At 33.6% G+C, this 24,025-nt stretch overlaps 2 protein-coding genes across 2 annotated transcripts; one reads left to right on the plus strand and one right to left on the minus strand.

Annotated features, from left to right (window-relative positions):
• Positions 1 to 13,144: 13,144 nt before the first annotated feature.
• On the minus strand, positions 13,145 to 13,546 carry LOC150025353 (secreted RxLR effector protein 78-like). Its single transcript, XM_090293588.1, has one exon. It carries the CDS (start codon positions 13,544 to 13,546, stop codon positions 13,145 to 13,147), a length of 402 nt encoding a protein of 133 aa, XP_090149714.1.
• Positions 13,547 to 14,365: 819 nt separating this feature from the next.
• On the plus strand, positions 14,366 to 22,965 carry LOC137826743 (flavonoid 4'-O-methyltransferase-like). The gene is made up of 2 exons (XM_090294373.1): positions 14,366 to 15,279; positions 22,401 to 22,965. The coding sequence occupies exons 1-2, from the start codon at positions 14,506 to 14,508 to the stop codon at positions 22,701 to 22,703; spliced, it is 1,077 nt and encodes a 358-aa protein (XP_090150499.1). The 5' UTR covers positions 14,366 to 14,505; the 3' UTR covers positions 22,704 to 22,965.
• The last annotated feature ends 1,060 nt before the right edge of the window (positions 22,966 to 24,025 follow it).

The following is a 24,025-nucleotide window of genomic DNA, read 5'->3' on the forward strand; positions in this document are numbered from 1 at the left end:
ACCAGATGTCGGGAAAATTGAACGCTCGGTCAGAATGGTTTTCATAAACGACGATCTATGACTCAACCGTAGAACTTTATTCGCTTGGAAGCAGGTATAAACAAGCATGCATATAAAATCAAAACGCGAACGCATACATACATATGGTCGAGAGTATACAGACAACTGTTCAAGCGTAAGTTCAAGTACTAAAACATAAAAAGACAAATTGTTTTTAACCCACAGCCCGGGTCCAGACATATTCCGAGTTAGATAATGTCGATGGTCTCGTCCGGTTGTGCAATGTCAGTCGTCGGTTCCTCCATGACCTGACCGGCGTCATCAGCATCTTCTCCAAGCGGCACAAGGCGACCGTTCACAACATCCTTGCCAACATCGTATCGTGAGTCATCGGCTGGTATACCATGAAAAAAGGCCGTCTGGCGAAGACCTTGGTTGAAGCTTTCTTCGTTGATGCGCAACATGAAACCTTGATACTTCTCAATTTCAACATTGAGCGACTCCTTCTCAGTCGTTAGATCAGCTTTCTTTTGGACAAGCTCATCCCGTTCGGCCGTCAACTTAGTAACCATGGCCTTCAACGTTTCTTGTTCTTCTTTAATCATCTGCGCCTCCCTCTCTTTCTCCTTCTGACAGGCATCGATATCCTGCAACGCCTTTTTTAAAGCCTGGGATGATTCGTCCAGTTTGGCCCTTAGTCTCGGAATCACGACCGACTCAGCTCTCTTCAATTCATCCCCAATGGCTCGACTCACCACAGCCGCCCGACACTGGAGTTCCACCATCTCCTCGATCAGATGTAATGTAGGTACAGCAGCCAGTATACCTTCATCCTCGGGTAGAAGATCAAACTGCATGGTCGGAGCAACCCTAAGGCCCAGTCCGAGCATGCTAACCGGTTTGCCACCAGATGAGGTACCCACCTCCAATTTTTGAACCTTGGACGGACGTCCTCTCTTCTTGTTCACAGGTGGCGCAACAGCAATCTCGGGCGACACCACCTCTATAGCAGCTGGCTTCGGTACAATACCAGTGGCAGAAGAAACCTTACGATCCTTGGCCTGCTTCTTCAGATCCTTCATGAACTTGCTCAGACTCGGATCCATCCTTAAAATAATGCCTACATAAAACAAACCGTCAAAACGCAACCCCACAATAAAGCGACCGACAGCAATTAAATACACATACCAGTTAAATCTGCCCACATTTTGGACGACCCATACAAGGCTATCAGCTCTCGGGTAGGCAGCCTACAAGGTAACCGGTCGATAACTAATATAACCTCCTTATCAAAAGGTGTTAATGAATGCAACAACTGGTTATCGAGCTGGAAAGGTTTCTCCGTCCAATGGAAAGGAAACTTAGTTGTTCCATCAGCATTATAAAAGAGGTCACGGCCGTCAGGCTCCACAAAAATCTTGAAGTAATTATCTTTAAAAATTTTATACGACGTGGTGTATGGAGCAAACCGAACATTACCCGACCGACTGATCAACGACAACCAACTCACAGGGGTGCCCGGATACGTATTATAATAATACAAAAACGACTGCGGGGTAGGGTTAAGCCTAAAAACTCGACATATAACGCGAAAAGCTTGGAGAATCGCCCACGAGTTGGGATGCAACTGCGTGGGCGCAACATTGAGAATCCGAAGGACTCCCATGGTAAAGTCATCAAAAGGAAAGGTCATGTGTAAATTAGAAAAGAAGGTACTATATACAAAAAAGAAATCATGCGGCGCGTTCTCCCGACCGTGACAGACACGGTCGGTCACACCGTAGACGTCTGCAGTTAACGCCTCACTCGGACAATCAGGCTCAACAAAACCAGGGTTGGCAGAAAAGAACTTATGTAAGTCTTCAACCGTTTTAATTTTCGTGGAAATATTAAGGACGGACGGATCGACCCAATCGTAACTCGGGCCTTCCGAAAACTCACTCGCGCCGCCAGAAGCGGTGCGAGTCAAAGACGAATCTACACTACAAGAAGACTCTACAGAAGAGGGCATCACTAACCTTAGGGGCGGATGAAACTGAAGCAAACTCGACAACCGCAATAGACTCGACGCTCGGAGCAGAAAACACAAGATCTAGGAAGCAGAAAGAGTGAGTAAACCCTTTCCCAACAAATGAAATGCTATTTATAGGCAATGAAGTGAGACAAGAACCCCCTCATCAAACGTCCAGCACCATTGGATCTCATTTGATCCAACGGATACAATCACTCGGCATTCGAAACGACACTCAATCACCACCGTTGAAAACATCAGATGAAACAGTAGGCGCCTAAACGGCGGCTCTGGCAAACGTCACATCTCTGCGACACATTTAAGAGGAACCAGCTGTAAAGCACTATCTTGAAACCCCATCCATCTTGTACGACTCTTCAGCCAATCATACTCTCGAGCCTGGGGGGCAAGTGTACCGGTCGGCTCCGTACGACCGAACATGGATGTTAAATAAAACGAACAAAATAAATACGTGGCAGAACAGCAGTTACAACTGTAGTTGAATGGGTCAAGGACATTTTCAGGTACACTCCCTTAATATCAGGAAGCCACTACTCGTGACCCAAACACCACTAAGCCCGATTTTAGCAACTACCTACTTGGCCCACACGAACCAAAGCCCAAGTCAACCTATAAGAAAGACTTCTGAAAGGGGGAAAAGGTACGTTTTTAATCTTCTGGAAACACTGAGAAAGGAGGAGTACTGACTTGAGCGTCAGAGTGCAATCGCAGGTACCCCCGCCGACCGGACGAGCATACGCGCAGGGGAGAAAGGACTAGAAGAATTAAGTAGCTGCTGGACAACAACAATTAGGTACTGACGTGGAACAATATCACTATGGCCCCGACGTCCACACAGGTACAATATGTATATGGATAAATGTAAATGATCAAATAAATAAATAAATTACAAATCAAATATTAATATATAAGAAATAACCATTAGCATATGCAAATAAATAAATAAAACTAAACATACTAAAATTAATATAAACAATACATAAACATAAATAAATTATTCAAATATAATAAACTGACACAAATTTTTAAGAAAGTAAGTAACAATAAAAAGTTATGTAAAAAATGACTTATCCTAATAGCCAAATAACTCGAATTTTATTATTTTATATGTTAATTTCTACATCAAAAACAATCTTATTATCTTCTTTGAAGTCATTTAATATAAAATTATTTCACCTCGCTTCAAGTTTTCTTGATTTATTTGATACTTTTTCTTTCTCTTTACTATATAAAAATATAATTTTATATATATATATATATGTGTAAATAAGAAAATAAGAACATAAAAATAAAATTACAATGCAAGTATTTTATTAATAAATAAAAATGAGTATATACGAGTAAGAAATTTTAGAAATTTTATTTCTTTGAAATTATTAATTAAATAGAAAATAAAATATTTTAGAATTTGTATTTATTTAGAATTTTAGAAAACATAAAAATGTATTAATTTTAGATTTTTATCTAAGAATGACATTAAATAATTTAGGATATAAATTTATTTAAATTTTTTATTAATTTACAAATTTTATTGATTTTGGATTTTTATTTAAGATTGACATTACACTTTTTTTTTATTCAGAAATTTTGAAAAACTTAGAAAATATATTTATTTTATATTTTTATTCAAGTAGAAAGTAAAATAATTTATGATTTTGTATATATTTAGGATTTTTAAAAACTTTTGAAATTTTATTTATGTATGACATAACATTTGTGTTTATTTAGGATTTTGGATATTTTATGAAATTTATTTATTTCAAATTTTCATTTCTGTAGGACATTAAATAATTTAAAGTTATTATTTATTAATATGTTGAATAATTTAAGAATTTTATCTTTTTTAAATATTTTATTTAAGTAGGATATTAAATAATTTAGAATTTATATTTTTTTTAAAATTTTAAATAATTTAAGAATTTTATTTATTGTAAATTTTTATTTAAGTATGACATTCAACCATTTAGAATTTTTTATTTATTTATAATTTTAAATAATTTAGGAAATTTATTTACTGTAAACTTTTGTTTAGGTATGATATTAAATAATTTAGATTTTTTATTTATTTTTATTTTTAAATAATTTAGGAATGTTTTTAATGTGATTTTTTCACTTAAGTATGATATTAAATAATTTAGGATTTATATTTATTTAGGATTTTGAATAATTTATTTGTGTAAAATATTAAATTATTTATTTAAGATTTTAAACAGTTTAGAAATATTATTAATTTTAAATTATTATTTAAGTAGGAAATAAAATAATTTAAAATTTATATTCTTTACGACTTTGAAAAACGTAAAAATTTAATTAAGTTTTTTTATTTAAGAATCACATTAAATAATTTAGAAATTTTATTAATTTTGAATTTTTATTTTAGAATGACATCAAATATTTTTTGGACTTATATTTATTTTCGATTTTGAAAATCTTAAAAATTTCATTTATTTTAGATTTTTATTTAATTTGAAAAGAAAATAATTTAAGATTTTCTATTGAGTTATGATTTTGACAAATATAGAAAAAAATTATTTATTTGAGATTTTTATTTGAGAATGACATTAAATTATTTAGGATATGTATTTATTTAAAATTTTAAATAATTTAGTATTTTTTTTATTTTCAATTTTTATTTAAGAATGAAATTAATTTTATTTATTTAGGATTTTGTAAATTTTGAAATTTTTATTTATTTCAATTTTTGATTTAAGTAAGACTTTAGAAATTTTATTCATTCCAAAATTTTATTTAAGTATGAGATTCACTAATTTAGTAATTCAGGATTTGTAGTTGTTTAGAATTTCAAATAATTTATGAATTTTATGTATTTTTTTTTATTTAAGTATGACATTAAATATTTTAAGATTTATATTTATTTAGGATTTTAGATAATTTATAAATTTAATTTAATTTTTATTTTTATTTAAGTATAATATTAAATCCTTTAGATTTTATATTATTATTTAAGTAGAAAATAAAATAATTTAGAATGTGAGCGAGAGGTTCTAGTGGAAATAGTATCCACTGATGACGGACCTACAAGTACTCTCCTGTACAGCCTGGTGATGGTATTTATTTGGATCTTCTGATTGTTGCTTTTGTTTTGTGATGCTGCCAGCTCCACAAATCAACTTCAATTCGACATTACACTCAATGCAAACAAAACCAACTTTGCAGTGTAGCTCAAAATACCAATTTACCCAAATAAAATTCATATGGAAAAAATCTATTAATTCTTTAAAAAATAAAAACCCACAAAGAATCGCATTAAAAAATAAAAAATAACATAAATACCATCTTTTATTTTATAATTTTATGAATTCTACAAATAAGAAAAACTCATATTTATCCATATAAATCTCTATTTCAATGAAAGAAACATTAAACACATTGATTTCTTATAATTACCGTACGTATATTAAACACATTGATTTCTTCTAATTACAGTACTGTATAAAAAATATTTATTTAATAGAACAAGTAATATTTCTATCAAGAATGATATAGTAGAAGACGCTACTATTATAGAAAGGAAAAAATTTGAATAGGAAAAAATTTGGATTAGATGGGAATTCATATAGAAATGGACGGTACTAAATATATGCAAATTATATCAATAAAATTACATTATTTAATTCTAAAATGTTTAAAGTAAATAAAAATGTTAATGAAAATAATATTATTAGAATGAAAAAAAAATGTTTTTAGAGCATAATTTTTTTATTGAATTGAAGTTAGAGACTAGAAATCGAATAGAAGAGAATACCTCGATTTAATAAATCTTGACTTTTTTTATAAAATCAATAATACATTGAAAACAATAGGAAGGGATAAAAAAAATATTATAAAGGAAAAAAAAACAAGATCAAAAGATCTTTAAAAATGTCAAAATACTATACCGAATTTTTTTAGAAAAATGACTATAACCTCTATTCAAAGATCTTTAATAATATCAAAATATTATAACTACAAATTTAAGAAAAATGACTGTAGCCTCTATTCAAAGAGGAGAACTAGGAGAAAATATTGTGATAATTTATTTATTTTTCACTTTTTCAGGTTTAAGAAAAAACAAAAAATAATAAATTTAGAAAAAAAAATTATTTGTTATTAAACCAGTTCGTTTGTCTAGGAAAAATAATAAATAATTTTTTTAAATATAAAATAGTGGATCTTTTATTAATTCATAAGAACAAATGCAAAATTGATAAAAAAAAAATACTCAGAAAAAATTCATGTTAATAAGAAAGGTTTTGATAAATACATTACAACGACAATAGATTAAAATATAAGAGAAAAAAATAATAATTCTAATTTGTTCCCGAAAACATTTTACCTGCTAGAGGTAATAGAGAACTGAGAATTAAAATTTGTTTAGATCCAAATAATATATATACTATGGATAAAAACACAATATTTTATAATGAAAATAAAATAAAAATGGTTTTCAAGCTTTGACTAAAAAAGGAAATGAGAAAGAGAAAAAAAAACAGTGAATTTCAAAAAAATTCTTTGGCCAAAATATTTATTAAACGATTTAATTTGTATAAATAGTTATTAGTTTAATATCCATAACGGAAGGCGTTTCAGTACAGAACCACAAATTTATATCTTTATGTTAAATTTTTTTAATCTAATTTGGTCTTGTATATAGTATATGCTAAATAAATACATGTATTTTGATATGATATTGATTTTAATTCAACATTGTATACATTATATAAAAAAATAAAATTTACAAAATGCTCTTTTTTATCTAATGCATATAATTATTTTTAAATCTATCAAATCAGTCCCCTTTATGTCTATTTAAATTGGATGGATTTCGTTTATAAATATTAAAAAATTCGAAATATTTATATAAAAATTCAAAATTAGTTTCTATAATAAAATGGAAAAGAAGGAAAACTTTTATTTATGGTAAAAGATTCATTTTTACCTATATTTCACAAGAAAAAAAAATTGAAGAGTGATTTTCAATTACTAGATTTATTAGATCTTGAAATTTGATGATTTTTTAAAGCGATTTATAAAAAATATTGAGGAAAAACCTATGGATATGTCAATTATAAGAAATGACTTTACACAGAGGAAAAAAGTAGGTGAAAACCTAACAATTATAAAATATCTCTCTTGTGTAACACGTTGGGAGTACTTAGGTACTATGTCACAGAAACAATAATAGTGACCTTTCATGGCAGAGATACTGGTGCACAAACCCATTTTTTTCTATATTTTCAGAGAAAGAGAATTTATATATGATTTATTATAAATGTTATGATTTTTGTGATTATTTTTTAACAAGTATTTCTTAATATAAAAAACTTATGAATTTTACACATTTGTAAATAATTCTAATTTTTTTGCATGTACTATATTTTTCAGTAAACTACTTTATATTTTCGCATAAAATTTTAATTAATAAATTATATTTAAAAATATATCAGTTATTAATCACTATTATCGAGGTTCATTTTCTTGTTTGAAATGAAATTTAGAATTCACGAATTTTGGTAATTTTTTCTGCACAATTACATATTGTTAGAGATCACATATCAACTATATTAGAGCCTTTCATAGTATATAAGTGGGTGCAAACCTCACTTCATGAGCCGGTTTTATGAAGTTGAGTTAGGCTTAAGAAACTTCGTAATATGGTATCAGAGCGAGGTTTGAGCCTATCATAGCGAGTGTTTGTTGGACTTATCAGGTCACCCGCTATCGGGTCATTATCAGATCACCCATAATATGTTATCCCACGCACGAGCTGTCACTCTCGGTGTGAGGGGAGTGTGTTGGAGATCCCACATCGACTAAATTAGAGCCTTTCATAGTATATAAGTAGGTGCAAACCTCACCCCTGAGATTGAGTTAGACTTAAAGTCCACTTCGTAATACATATATGCATTGAGTAATTATATAATAAAAATCAAAAATCAAAATAAACATATAAAAAATTAACCATTATTCATAATCTCTAATTTTGTTCTCTCTTTAGAAGAATCCTACCAACTTATAAATAATATAGCATTACTGATAAAAAAAATAAAAAATAATATAGCATAAACAAAATTGCCATTAACATATGAAAAATAAAATAATCATAACGACGTGATGTTGATGAAGTTACTGTAATTTTGATTTCTTTTAAATTTTTTTATTATGCTTTTATTCAAAAGTATCAAAAGAAAAATTTGGAAAAGAAACAAAAATAAAGAAAATTGACTGATTTGCATGATATATTTATAAAAATATATTATTTTTACATGTATATGAAGATTTGAGCTTAATTTCAAGATAATATATGAAGTCAAAATCCACATGAAGATTGATTGACGAGCTAGAATTTATAGAATTTAAGTAGTTTGACTAAATAATTGCTTAAGTCTATTTTTATAATTTTTAATGTGATTTTCGTATTTCTTTCTATTTAAATACTTCAGATGTCTTTTAAGATTTCTTAGGTTAATTTTATAGTATTTTTAAGTTTCCTAAATCATAATGATAAGTAGTGGGCAATGAGGAATAGTAAAAAACAAGTGTTAATGGGAATTTAAAATAAGCGCATATAGGAATTTATGTGGAATTTATAAAACTTATATAATGTTGGCTATAAAAGTATATAGTTGTAATGCAACGAAAAGATAGATTAATTTTAAAATAAATTTGAGTTTTTTTTAGAATTTTATGGAGCTCTAGTTATATGAATTCGAATATGATTTTATCAAAGTAACTTGAAAGTAACTGGTGAGAGGGTATCAAAGATATTTAATAAGATTTTTTTTTCAATTTTTATTTTATTTTAATTTTTTAGATTTATGGCATGTACAAGTGTTAAATGTGTTCCTCATCTTAATGCAGCTCACAGATTGTTTGTTGATGGTTTTGTTTCACAAATGGAGAGGAAATTAAAGGAGAATTTTGAGAGAAAAAGAAATTAAGAGGAAAAGATGAGATAATAAGAAATTAAAAAGGAGTTCAAGGAAAAGGAAAATAAAGAAAAAATGTAAAAGGAAAGAAAAAAAGGAGAACTAAATAAAAGAGAAGTTGCCAACAAAAAGTTAAAAAGGTTTAGGGAAAATTAATAATAGAGATATTTTTTATGATTGTGAAAATATTGTTGTTTTGTTCATTCAACAATATGAGGAAGAGTTTTTCATGAGGTATCTTAATAACACGGATTCTAGTTTTATATTAAAAAACTAATTAAAGGATGATCTTTGATTATGAAATCATGCTTTTCTTAGAGAAAACTTAGTCATTAGGAGGAAATTATTTCATCTTGATGTAGTCAATGCAATTTTGAGTTTTTTTTATAATTTTTATTATGCTTTTAATTAAGACTACCAAAAGATGCACTTGGAAGAATATGAGTAAGAAAGAGAACCGATTGATTTGCATGATACACCTATGAAAATATTGGCAAATCTCATATTTTTAAATAACCTCAGTTACATCTTCGCATTCTCTTCCAACCACGAGACTTCTATTCTTCTTTATCTATAGCGTTTGAGAGAACAATTCCATCATTTGAGCGTGTGTGGGTTGACGAGAAAATTCGTTGTATTCAACGTTCTCGATGTGAAGAGAGTTTTGTACTCCATTTTTGCAACTTGCTGGTTTGTTATTTTACCAAGTCGTCTCATGTTAAAAACTGTAAAAGAAGAAGACAAATATGAAATATTATATTTAGATGTATTTTAATTTTATTCTTTAAAATTATTTGACTTTTAAATATCATTATTTTATTAGAAATTCAAAAAAATAATGAAGTGTGAGAAAGTTTAAAATATAGATCATAGTTAAATATCAAAACATACAATTGAGGAAAAATAAATATGTGAAATGTATAAAGTATGGACATTGACTCAACAGAGATCTGTTGACTTATTTAATTATATATGCACTATATATTTAATAAGTATGGATCATGCACGTGCTTAATAGTTGTGTTGTGGCATTATAAAAAGGGAAAATGATGGGAGAAATTAAAGAATGCAACATAAAGAGAGAAAGTTGTGTTGAATGAGTGTGGCTGAGTTCTACATTGTTTAGAAAAACAGAAATAGGTATACAAAATTTACCACATAATATAAATAAATAAAAAAGGTGTGTTATTACTTCTACCTAAAACATTTTATAAATCAATGATGAATTCAAGTACCATATGAATAAAATAGGGAATAATTATAGTTTTGGAATAAGTTACTTGCTTATGTTCTTTTTGTGCTGGTTCAGAAAAGAACATTTTTGTAAAGAATTTTTTTTGCTGAATTTATTTGAGGAGTGAAATACAGTCACAGAAAGAAAAATAGTTATACATATATTATATAATACACACTATTTCTTTATTTAGTATTATTAGTTAATATTTAGATTATAAATTAAATTTTGTAATATATAGAATTTTTAGCAGGTGATTGTATTTTGTTTTCTAGTAGAATTTTTTTGGATGGATACTATGTAATTATATAGTCTAATAGTTTTACTTTTTCTTCTTTTTCTCGTGTTTTATCTCTCCCTTTTATTAATCATCACCATGGTTCTTTCACACTCTTACCTATTTATAGACAATAGACAATGTTATTTTTTTTTCTTTGTAAAAATCAAAGAGACCATGTTATCTCTTTTTTTCTCTTGTGCATGAAGAGAAGCTTACAAATTGATTTCCTTTTTAATTTCTTATTATATATATATATATATATATATATTTGAAATTCGAAACGTAAATATATAATCCAATTCCCACATATGATTGTTAGTAAAATGATTCTTAGATTTAATCTAACCTTAGGTCGATCTATAAAATAAATAAAAAAACTTAAATTAAAATATAATATAAAATATACTATAAAATATGTGAACATAAAATTTGAGTTATATAAATGAAAATTATTTTAATTTGCTGGCATATTGGTGAGGGTTAAGACAAATAATTTCAGGGTAAGCTGTTTAATTTATTAATGGTTTTTGTTTGGTATGATAATGATGTTGTCACACCACTGTTCATATTTGACATTCTCATAACAACCATAATTAAATTATTAAATATAAAAGTAATAAAAGGAATTGTATAATGAGATTGGAAATATTTTAGAGTCTCAACAAATTAGGATTCTTTATTTAACGCTACAAAACATTGAAACTGTCAGACCATAATGCAACAAATGTGTTGAGTTTAATAGTTATTTAAGTGCTAAACTTTTTATAATCAATCAATCATACAGTGTCATTTTGAAAATAATTGGTATAAAAAGACGGTAATAATATGCACACTCTAACATACATTGATTTCATTTTTATTCAATTCAATCTTATAATGATATAGATAAATTTTGGCTCAAAAGGTTTTTTTTTTTAACGAACCTGCCTTTTCTGATAATTTTAAATTATCACAACAATTTCTTTTTGTGAACAACTATTTCTATTGATATATTTTTTTATCAGAAAAAAAATATAATAAATATGACTATGACTCAATTTAGGATGGTTGATTCTCTTACAAACTAAAAGAGATATATATCTAAAAAAAATCTCAACTCCCTACTCCGTCACAACTAGCTAAAAAATGACTTAAGATTCAAAGACCAACTCCTCCACCCTATCAGCAACTATTAAGGTTCTAGACACCAATCAGAACTCGCTGAAGCTACCTTTGACGAGATCCAAGACCAAACCTTAATATGTGTTAAGGAGAAGACTTCGAAATAGTCTACCACTCCTCCATTGAATAAACAATTATTTCTATCTCTCAAAATCTCGCTTACCAACGCAATCCAAACATTACCTATAATAAGATTAACTGAAGTAGTCGCATAAAGAATTTTAAATTACTCGAAATGTGACGCGAGAGAGAAAATTTACTGAACTCACTCATAATCAAATGTAACAAAGATTCCAAGCTAGCCAAGTGACTTTGCAACCGAAGAACAAATGACTTGTCGACTCCTCTGACACCCTACACAAACAACAAAGATTGCTCTCAACCTGAACCCCTCGTCTCTTCAGGTTGACCTTGGTAGCAATCTTGTTTTTCAATCACCCTCCAAGCAATCACATGAGTTGAAGGAAGAGCCTTAATCCTCTAGAAAAAGTCGTACATCCTGGAACAATCCTCTAGTTCCTCCCCCCTTAATAAACCGTAAGCAGACTTGACAGAAAATTCTAAGACTCACAACTGGCATACCTGAGACTCTTCCTAAGAAAAAAGCCCCCTTCTCCAAGTTAAGTTCCAATGTCAAACATTATTGACCCAAACTCCGTAGTTGCTTAACTTTGTCTCCTTATTGTCAAACAGAGAAAAAAAACTTGGGAATCTATCGAGTCGTCTTCCCAGGACAAAATATCTCTCCCTTTTCCAACCTCCCAATTATAATAGTCTCCAAACTTCCCTCCCTACTCCCCGAACTTCCAAATCTCCTCAAAATCTCTCCACCATAGAGAGGCTTTGTTATTCCTTACCCTCTGATCTTTCAGACTTCTCCAACCCCCATACTTAGACTCAATAACCTCCCTCCACAACCCACCCTTGTCTAAATTCAGACGCCAAATCCATTTTCCCAACAAAGCCATATTGAGCTGCCTAACATTTATAATGCCAAGACCACCCGCATCCCTGGACAAGCAAACCTTATCCCAAGCAGCCCATGCAATCTTCCTCCCTTTAGACCTCCACCCTCACAAAAAAATCCTCTGCAAACTCACTATCTTCTTCAACATAATAGATGACAATCTGAACAAAGAGAGATAAAACAGTGGGATATATGACAAGACAAATTTAATTAGACAGATCCTCCCAGCCATCGAGATGAATCTACCCTTCCACTTGCCTAATCTACTATTTATTCTACTAACCACTTCGTTCCACAACACTCCTCTCTTATGACACCCCTTACAGGCATCCCAAGTATTTGAAAGGAGTTTTCACCACATCGTAATTTTAAATAACTGCGAAACGGAGAATCTCAATCTATCTACCCCTATCCTGTCGATTCTACTCTTGAGAAAATTCAACTTAAGACTATAAGCCAACTCGAAACAGTTCAGAATGACCTTTATGTGATACACACTTTTAATACTTGCTTCACCAAAGAACAATGTGTTGTCTGTGTATTAGAGCAGTTTAACCCTAATCAATTTTTTGCCAATCTCCAAATTCTCCACCGAGTCTTTCTTAATCGTGGTCTTAGACACCCCAGCAAAACCTTCAGCCGTTATAAGAAACAAGAACGCTGCAAGAGGGTCTCCTTGCCTCAAGCCCTTTTTCAGAATAAACTCCTTAGTAGGGCTCCCATTTACGAGAACTGACACCGACACTGATTCCAAACAAGCTTTAATCCATGAGATCCACTTTTCGTAGAAACCAAGTTTGCCTAACATATAATGAATGAAATCCAACCTCACTGAGTCATAAGCCTTTTCGTAGTCCACCTTGAAGAAACTACAACTTTTCTTCTTCCTCTTCATCTCATCTAAGACTTCCTTGGCAACTAGAACACCATTCATAAGCCCCATTCCTTTAAGAAAAGCAGATTGCCTAGCATCATTGACTTTGTTAATCACCTTTTTAGCCTAATAGACAAAATCTTCGAGACAATTTTATACACGCGTTCTACCAGCGATATGTGTCTGAAATCTCTAATTTGTTGCGAATTATCTGTCTTAGGGATCAAACAAATAAACAAAGCATATGAACCCCTAGGACACTTTCCGTTGACCAGAAAATATTTTACTGCCAAAACGAAATCATCCTTAAGACACTCCGAACAAAATTGAATGAAGTTAAATTGAAACCATCTGGATCAGAGAGCCCTGCGAATGAGATGAAGCTCTATTATCAAATTATAGAGCTATAAATTCTAAAAAAGAAAATTAGGGTGTAAGCATTTCTAACTTACTAAGATTTAGTTTTCTAATCACATGGTTTAGTTTCTTTTATTACATATTTTTCTCTAATTATTCAATTTATTTAGATATTAATTTACAAATTATTTTATAAATTTTTATTATTAATAAAAACTATTTAGATATTAATACTAATAACAACATTGACCGATTTTAGTATAGACAGTGAATGACCTTGCAAGAGAAGTATACTAATAATACAATATATATATATATATATATATATATATAATTTATTTATTTAAATTTTTTTTTTCAAATACATGTGCACTTGCGGTCCACACGGTTTACTTAAAATAAAATGTTGGGCAATGTTTAACTATTTCCATTAAATTAAAAATTCAACTCGTGGAAAGTTATATAATTAATCGCTATAATTAATTGAGTGGACTCTCAATATAAAAGATTTTGAGTACTTATCAGCACTTTGAAATTATTCATTGCATCTAGAATTGGTGGAAAGTTTAAAACTAGAGTTTCTAAGATATCAATTATAGCTTGTTGAAACTTTATATAAAGGGCTACCAAATTCAGAAACACAACGAAACACAACCAAATCACATGCACTTATGGCTTCAAATGATGGCAGTAAAGCAAGTGAAATCTTTCGAGGTCAAGTTCACTTGTACAAACACTTGTTTGCCCATACAATAGATGCTATGAGTCTTAAATGGATGGTTGAGCTTGGCATACCAGACATAATCCACAACCATGGTCAACCTATTACATTTCAGAAGTTGGTGTCCATTTTACAAGTTTCACCAACTAAAGTTAGAGGTGTGCAGAGTCTCCTACGCTACCTAGCACACACTGGATTCTTTGAGATAGTTAGTATCCATGAGAATATGGAAGAAAAGGAAGCATATGCTCTAACTGCTGCATCACAGCTTCTTGTCAAAGGCAATGACCTTTGTCTAGCACCAGTAATAGAGGGTTTGGTTGACCCAAGATTAGAAGGTGTCTGGTCTGACTTGAAAAAGTGGACTTATGAGGATGATCTCACACTATTTGGTGTCTCACTAGGATCAAATATGTGGGAAATTTTAGATAAAAATCCTGCATCTAACAAGTTATTCAATGACGCATTTGCAGCTGATTCTAAGATGATGAACATGGCATTGAGAGGTTGCAATTGGGTGTTTGAGGGAGTGGAGTCCATTGTGGATGTTGGTGGTGGAACTGGAATCACAGCCAAGACAATATGTGAGGCATTTCCTAACATGAAATGCATTGTGTTGGAACGTCCACGTGTTGTAGAAAACTTGTCAGGAACCAACAATTTGACATATGTTGGTGGAGACATGTTTAAATCTATTCCAAAGGCTGATGCAGTTCTACTTAAGGTATGCATTTCTAGACAAATATTTACTAAACCTGTTTAACTATACCAAATTTATCTATTCTAAATCATAACTCATTTCTCACACGAGCAGGGCTAGCTCTAGGCCTAGTAGTTATTGGGAGAAGTGGTGACTTAGATCCCAGTTTAGGAGAGAAACAATGAAAAATCCACTTGCATTACCTTTTTTTTCTGTTTAGTTTTTTTATATATTTTGTTTCATGTTTCTTTTTATATTAAAATATTCAAAGTTGTTGTTTCTTGGTTATTAGTGTTTTTTTTTTCATGTGTTATGTTTATAAATTTATTATGATATATTATTCTATTAGGGGTGACAATGAGGGTTTGTCTTTTATGTATAGACTCATCCCGCATAGACCAGTTCCACATTTGGTTCATAAAATGTGGACCGAGTTGGTCTGTTCTGCGCTCATTTCAATGACCCGCTTATGTAGTAATCCACGGGCCTGCAGGCCAGCTTGCATAATAATTTTTTTTTTAAAATTATGTTTGAGATCCAACATCAACTAGAGATTAGAGTATTTCATTGTATATAAGTGAGTGCAAACCTCATCCCATGAGCCGGTTTTATGAGGTTGAGTTAGGCTTAAAGTTCACTTTATAATATGATATCAAACCCATTTAAAGCCTATCCTAACGAATGTTTGTTGGGCTTATCAGGCCACCCCCTATCGGACCGTTGTCGGACCACCCATAATATGTTATCTCATCCCATGAGCCGGTTTGATGGGGTTGAGTTAAGTTTAACGTCCACTTTGTAATAAATTAAAATTTCATTAATTATAAAAAAACGTATTCCTATATATCTATGTAAATGTATAAGAGTATCTTATTAAAGTTTTGCTACAAAATATTTTAATGAAAGATGACTAATTTTTTAACCATTCTATTAAAATATCTTCTTTATATTATTTTTTATTAACAAATTTTAAATATAAGATTTTTCTTAAAACTAAATTCTCTGTCATTCTTAATACTAATTCTTTTAGATGATTAAAATAAAATATTTTTTTTAGTACATTAGATTCAATTTTTAAAAATAAAATAAAGGTCACACTACAATAATAATAGATGTATGAGATATGTTTTTTTTAAAAAAAAAATTATTATTATTTTATTTATGCGGATCAACGGAGCTACCTACTTTGTCACATAATTTCCATCTATTTAGCTATGATCATACTTAGAATAAAAGTACTTCTTTTAACAACAACCACAAACCTAAATTGAAATTGTAAAATATCAAAGTTACAAAATTATTATTATATTAACAAATAAAAAAAATTATACTTAAAGTTTAACGTGAGGCAATTTTTTTTTTAAAAGATAGCATGGGAATAAATTAAATAAAAAATACGGTATATCTTTTTTACATTTATTAAATTATATTATTGATTTAATATAACAAAATGTTGTTTTTCGTGAATTCTTCTATGTTCAGTGTGCAATGTATTTATAAATAGGAATACATATTTAATATTTTGTTTCACGTTATTGAAATTTGAAGATTAGGAGGGCATATCCTATGTTAGAGTTGGTCCATACATCAGTACAAGGTCCAGGAAGCAACCCGTTTGGATGAAGGATTTTATAATTGGATAGGCCCATGAAGTTTAAGAATGTTTGCCATTATTATGTTGTTTTATTTTAGTTGTTTTATTTTATAATTAAACTGTAAGGCCCATGGCCATCTTATGCCCTTAAAAGGGACCAACACTATGAATGAAGCAGAGAAGTTTTTGGTTAGCCCTAGTTTTAGCATCACAGTAGCAAAGGTCTAACAAATTTGGTGCTTTCATTGATCCTACCATGGCTTCCCACCCTCCATCAAAAGATATGGAAGCAATCTTATCCAGCATTCAAGCAACCCTCACAGACATGAAAAGCCAACTTGAGGACACCACTAGTAGGCAATCTACCCTAGAAGCCAGGAATGACCACCTTCAGTCCACCTTCACGACCATCCTGGACCAGGTAGCACTCCTAACTCAAACAGAAAATAGAACCCCCAATATGAACCAGCAACACAGCCCTCATTCCACTCAATCTCACTCCCACCATCAACAATTTCCCACCCCTGCCCTACGACCACCAACACTGAGCCTACCCTTCTTTGACGGTACAAACCCCTTGGATTGGCTTTTCCAAGTTGATCAATATTTTTCCTTCTATCAAATTCAGCTAGATCAACGCATTTCCATAGTGGGATTTCACATGCAGGGAGAAGCTCTCTCCTGGTTTAAGTGGCTGCACAACAACAACCTCCTCACTGATTGGCATTCCTTCACAAGAGCTTTGGAGCTCCGTTTTGGCCCATCCACATATATTAATCATCAGGTTGAGTTGTTCAAACTCCAGCAAACCACTTCAGTCATGGAATACCAGAGCAGGTTTGAACGATTGTGCAACTGTGTTGTGGGTCTCACTCTTGAGACCATTCTTAATTGTTTCATTTCTGGATTGAATATTGAAATCCGTAGAGAGCTCACCATATTGAACCCATATTCTATAGCCCAGGCCATTGGTCTAGCTAAGCTTATTGAAGACAAACTTAGGGACTCTAAACCTAAACAACACCGTTTTCATGTACAACCCTACCACCACCCTACCTCCACTCCCCCTTTCACTACTCCATCCAAAAACAGTAACCCTACACCTCCACCACCTCATATGCCCATTAAACGTTTATCCTCCTCCCAACTGCAAGAAAGACGAGCCCTAGGTTTATGCTACAACTGTGACGAAATTTTTTTTCCAGGCCATAAATGCACTTCATCTCGGTTTTTACTTCTATTAGATGACCCAGATATTGCAATTCAACCCACGGAGGAGATTTCCCATTCCGATGACTACCCCAACACTATTCACTTTCACCTTTCACCCCAAGCCCTCTCAGGTTCTGTGTCTCCCAAAACCCTCAAATTCACAGGGTTAATTCATAACCTCCCTGTTACGGTTTTGATTGACTCAGACAGCTCTCACAATATCCTTCAACCACGCATAGCCCACCATTTAAACTTAGCCATATCTCCCAGCCCACCCCTCTCTGTAATGGTTGGAAATGGGGAGTTCATTAAGTGTCAAGGTATTTGCCCATTGGTGGACGTCTCTCTCCAGAACTCCACGTTCACTATTCCCTTTTACCTTCTTCCCATTGAAGGTGCTGATGTGGTTTTGGGCGTAGAATGGTTAAGCACGCTAGGGTCAATCCAAGCAGATTTCTCCATCCCTAGCATAGAGTTTACCCACAACAACCAACAAATGACTTTGCAAGCCTCCAACTCACCCAACCCCTCAGCTACCACGTATCACCAGTTTCGTCACTACCTGTCCAATAACTCTATTGCCTCTTTACACCTCCTATCTGTGGAAACCCAAGGCCGCTCCCACACATCCATAGACACGAACATTGATAATACCTCTCCAACGTTCTCCCACCTACCCTTACCCATCAAAACTCTTCTTCAAGAATACCAGGGTATCTTTCAAAAACCTCAAGGATTGCCTCCACAGAGACCACATGACCACCATATACCACTGTTACCAAATACACCACCAATCAAAGTGAAACCATACCGCTATCCACACCACCATAAGGAAGTTATCACCACCCTCATTTCTGAAATGCTGCAAGAGGGTATTATTCAACCCAATACAAGCCCATTCTCCTCACCGGTGCTCTTAATAAAAAAAAAGGATGGATCATGGCGTTTCTGTGTGGATTACAGGGCCCTAAACGCAGCCACCATTCGTGACCACTTTCCCATTCCCACCATTGATGAATTGCTAGATGAGTTAGGCTCAGCTACTGTGTTTACTAAAATAGACTTACACTCAGGCTACCACCAAATACTTCTTATGCCAGAAGACACTTACAAAACAGCCTTTCGAACTATTGATGGTCATTACGAATTCTTGGTCATGCCATTTGGTTTAACTAATGCCCCTTCTACTTTTCAGGCAGCAATGAATGATCTTCTCAGACCATACCTCCGCCGGTTTGTCTTAGTTTTTTTTTATGATATTTTAATTTATAGCCCAAGCTTGCAGGACCATTTTGTTCATTTAAAAACGATATTGGAAGTGCTTCACACACAAAATTTTTTTGCCAAGCTTTCCAAATGTAGTTTCGCAACCACAGAAGTAAGCTACCTCGGTCACATCATTTCTGCTCATAGGGTCCAACCAGACCCAGAGAAGATCATCGCCATTCACAACTGGCCTCAGCCACGCTCACTCACGGCATTAAGGGGTTTCCTCAGCCTCACCGGATTCTACAGAAAGTTCATAAAGCACTACGCCACTCTCGCCGCTCCTCTCACCGACTTATTACAGCATCACAAATTTACATGGTCGGAGCTCGCGCAGCAAGCATTTGACAATTTAAAATTACACATGACCAAAATGCCTACCCTACACCTTCCAGACTTCAAGCTCCCATTTGTGGTAGAAACCGAAGCGTCTGCAGTGGCTGTTGGAGCTGTTCTCAGCCAAACAGGGCACCCACTGGCTTTCTTCAGCAAAAAGATGAACCCCAAGCTCCAAGCTTCCTCCGTTTATGTTCGAGAGATGTATGCCATAACAGAAGCAGTCAAAAGATGGCGTCAGTATCTCATTGGTCAGCACTTCAAAATAATCACTGATCAAAAGAGTCTCAACACCCTTCTTTCCCAAACCATACAAACCCCAGAACAGCAAAAATGGACAGCTAAACTACAGGGATATGATTTTCAAATTATTTACAGACCTGGAAGGGAAAATGCCGCAGCTGATGCTTTGTCACGACAGGGTCAGGATTCCACACTCATCATGCTTGCAGTATCATCCCCCATCCCTCAATTGATTCAAGAACTCCAAAATTTTTTTGGCACCACAGAAGGCCAAGACGTAATCCACGCATGCACAAGCGGTCAACAGCAGCCGAGCCTCTTCTCCACCAGTCAAGGATTATTATTTTTTCGCCACCAGATTTTTGTGCCAGCAGCAAACAACTTTCGCCAACGTATCATGACGGAGTACCATGCTTCCCCTTACGGTGGCCACTCTAGCATCAAACCCACTCTCAAGCGCATAGCCGCTTCCTTCTATTGGCCGAAATGGACCAGAGACGTCCACCTTTTCATCCAACAGTGTTCCATCTGTCAAAAAAACAAATATATGCCAACCAAAACTCAAGGATTACTTCAACCTTTGCCAATTCCAAAACAAGTATGGGAGGATATATCAATGGATTTTATTACTCACCTTCCGGTTTCCGCTGGCCACTCGGTAGTTTGGGTTATCTGTGACAGACTCACAAAATATGCACACTTCATTGCTCTGCCCACACAATTCACGGCCCAACAACTAGCAAGGCGTTTCTCGATTGAAATTTGTCGCCTCCATGGCATACCAAAAACCATAGTTTCGGACCGAGACCCCTTATTCATTAGCACTTTCTGGCAACATCTGTTTAAGGCACAAGGAACCATGTTAAAATTCAGCTCATCATACCACCCACAAACAGACGGACAAACAGAGGTACTGAATCGCGGATTAGAAGCTTACTTGAGATGCTTTGTGGGGAGTCAACCGAACAAATGGTATCAATATCTTCACTTGGCGGAGTTGTGGCACAATACGACCCACCATTCGGCTATAGGAACATCCCCGTTCCATGCACTTTACGGTCGCCACCCACCCACCGTCGTCGACTTCTTACACGTCCCACACGAAGGCACCATCATTTCAACATCGCTGGCAGCGCACACCGTCATCCTCCATGAACTCCGAGAGCACTTGCGTCGCACACGTCAGCACATGTGCAACCAAGCGAACCGCCACCGCACCGACCGGAGCTTTGAACCAGGAGATTGGGTGTGGGTACGCCTCCAACCCTACCGGCAACGATCATTGGAACCACGCAAGCACCAAAAGCTAGGCCCGCGTTTCTCAGGCCCATACAAGATACTTCGCCGAATCGGAGTTGTGGCGTACGAGCTCCAGTTGCCCGCATCTACCCGCGTTCACCCTGTCTTCCATGTTTCCTTGCTCAAACCTTTCAAGGGGCCCTCGGGAGAACACCCTAATATGTCTTCAAAACCCACTGACTACATCTCTCCAACCACACTTAACTCATCAAGAAAAGTCACTCAAAACTGTCTGGACACACCGCGACCGGAATCCAATACCAACGCAACACGTGCCCCTTGCACAACTGGCCCACACTTACCTGACCTCGAGCCCAATGCGCATGCACCCCCTACAAAACCCACTCACATGCCTAATTCAAATCTGCACACGCCTTCTCATACTTCCAAGGATGAAGTGCCACGTGTCAGGAGCTGCGCAAGCATTAATGCTTCCCAAGGTCTCGAGCCCAACACCCATGTGCCCCACCAACAAATTCTTCACCCACCCAATCACCCTCATAAAACACCCCATTATGAACCTAAGGCAAGGGAGCCACGTAACCACATCACAAAGGGCACAAGTTCCAAGGGTTTTGAACCCAGTGCAGGCACAGAGAACCTACTCACGCCAAACCTAACGTGCGTGAAGCGCTACCCTCCCCAAACCCTAAAACGACGCCCCATTCCCCAAACCCATCTGCGCAAGCGGTGACCCAAGACATTCCTAATAAGCCCAACATGCCTCCTCCAGCCCAACTTCCTTTCGCACCCCAATATCACTACCGAAACACCCCTCCTCACAGCCCAACAAACTCTCAAGTGACCCAAACCCAACCTCCTGACTCTCCAATAGCCCAACTGAACCCGGAGCTTCACTTTGAGGACAAAGTGTCTTCCGCGGCGGATAGTAATGTTAGAGTTGGTCCATACATCAGTACAAGGTCCAGGAAGCAACCCGTTTGGATGAAGGATTTTATAATTGGATAGGCCCATGAAGTTTAGGAATGTTTGCCATTATTATGTTGTTTTATTTTAGTTGTTTAATTTTATAATTAAACTGTAAGGCCCATGGCCATCTTATGCCCTTAAAAGGGACCAACACTATGAATGAAACAGAGAAGTTTTTGGTTAGCCCTAGTTTTAGCATCACAGTAGCAAAGGTCTAACATCTTATTAACAAATTTGTAATCTTGAACCATTCTTATTCTTGCAGATGGTTTTACATAATTGGAATGACAAGGATTGTAGAAAGATATTAGAAAACTGTAAAGAAGCTGTTTCTGATAAAGGTAAAAGGGGAAAAGTAATTGTGGTAGATATTGTGATGAATGAAAGCGAAGATGAGGAAGAACTTAATGAACTAAAACTTCTCTATGACGTAAGGATGACATGTCTCATTAATGGAAAAGAGAGAAAAGAACAAGAGTGGAAGAAACTGTTTGTGGAAGCAGGATTTCAGAGCTATAAAATATCTCCTTTCACAGGATATCTTTCTCTTATTGAGATATATCCTTGAATACCAAACTTATGATGCATTTCATAGTTACTTTGCATGCGTGTTTGTGACAATCTTGCAATGTTTATTTTCTGGTACCAACAAAAGAACTTGTTAAAAAATGTGACAAGAATTAATAAAAGACAAGAATAAAAAATATGTCATTTAATTTGATGTGTGAAAATGTATGTTCTATCAACGAATCTCGTGTGGAAGTGTATGTTCTACTTCACTCTTATGAGTTGTAACTTTTATACTTTATTAATATAAATTCTTTTTTCAATGTTTTTTTTTTGTGTGAAGAAACTAATGTTATTGTTGGTAGAAATTTAGAAAACATATTTTTTTTTATCAGAAAAAAATTAAAAAATAAACATTTGAAGAATGTTCCAATCCATATACAAATATTTTTCTCACTTTCAAGTACAAAAAAAACAACACAAATGAACCTGCATAATTAGACTACTGCTGGCTTTGAAGTAGACTACTGCTCACCAACAACTGGACCATGCAGACCTCTAAGATGCTCATAGATCCCTTCTGAACTGCTAAATTTAGTGTTCATCTGATACTGCATCTTCATTCTCCCTTTGCTCAAGGATATTCGATCCAAACTAGTGCTTATAATTGACCATACATCAGTTGCCACTTCCATATCCCTGCATTGAATTGTCCCAAATATTTCAAAACTGCTCCCTTCACATTAGCATATTTTCCATCTTCCTTCTACTCCAGCTCCATAAGCATAATTCTAAACAACTGCCTAATATCACTTCCAGTCTTGATCTGCATCTTTGCACCTTCACTCCATTCTTCCCAAGTTTGATTCAGGTCCAACTATTGCAAAAACAGCTCCTCTCATGCTCAAAACTGAACTGCTGCAGGCTCTCTCGGTACTGCATAATGCAGAGAAAAACTGCACATTGCTCCCTGCACAATATAACAGCACTTTCTAAACTGCATAATTATGCAGTGTACAGCATAGAAGCATAGAATGACATGCATCCCATTGATTTGGGAGAACATATTAGCCAGTCTTAAAAACTATAAGAAAATTATTAAATAGAAATTAATTTTAAAAAAATTAGTTACTACAGTAATTAAATTAAAGAATATTTTAAAAATTAAAATAATTTTTTATTTTTAAATTAATTTATATTATTATTAAATAGTTTTTAAATTAATATCTAATTAGTTAACAAAGTTTTAACTACTAATTATTTAGTTTCTATATTTATCAAAAATTTTAACAGAAGACCTAGTTTTGACCGAGAATCTAATTCAACAATTTGACTTTCATCATCTTTGTTTCTTGTTGCTCTTCATATTTAATGTAGTTTTTT

This window comes from Phaseolus vulgaris, chromosome 8 (assembly GCF_051622355.1).
Source record: "Phaseolus vulgaris cultivar YP4 chromosome 8, ASM5162235v1, whole genome shotgun sequence".
In the NCBI taxonomy this organism is placed as follows: Eukaryota; Viridiplantae; Streptophyta; class Magnoliopsida; order Fabales; family Fabaceae; genus Phaseolus; species Phaseolus vulgaris.

Excerpts from the sequence above, each read along its gene's own strand:
- LOC150025353 (XM_090293588.1), bottom strand. The coding sequence starts at position 13,546 with ATGGGGCTTATGAATGGTGTTCTAGTTGCCAAGGAAGTCTTAGATGAG.
- LOC137826743 (XM_090294373.1), top strand. The coding sequence starts at position 14,506 with ATGGCTTCAAATGATGGCAGTAAAGCAAGTGAAATCTTTCGAGGTCAA. Across the intron at positions 15,280-22,400 it reads CTGATGCAGTTCTACTTAAG|ATGGTTTTACATAATTGGAA; the intron begins GTATGCATTTCT and ends TTATTCTTGCAG.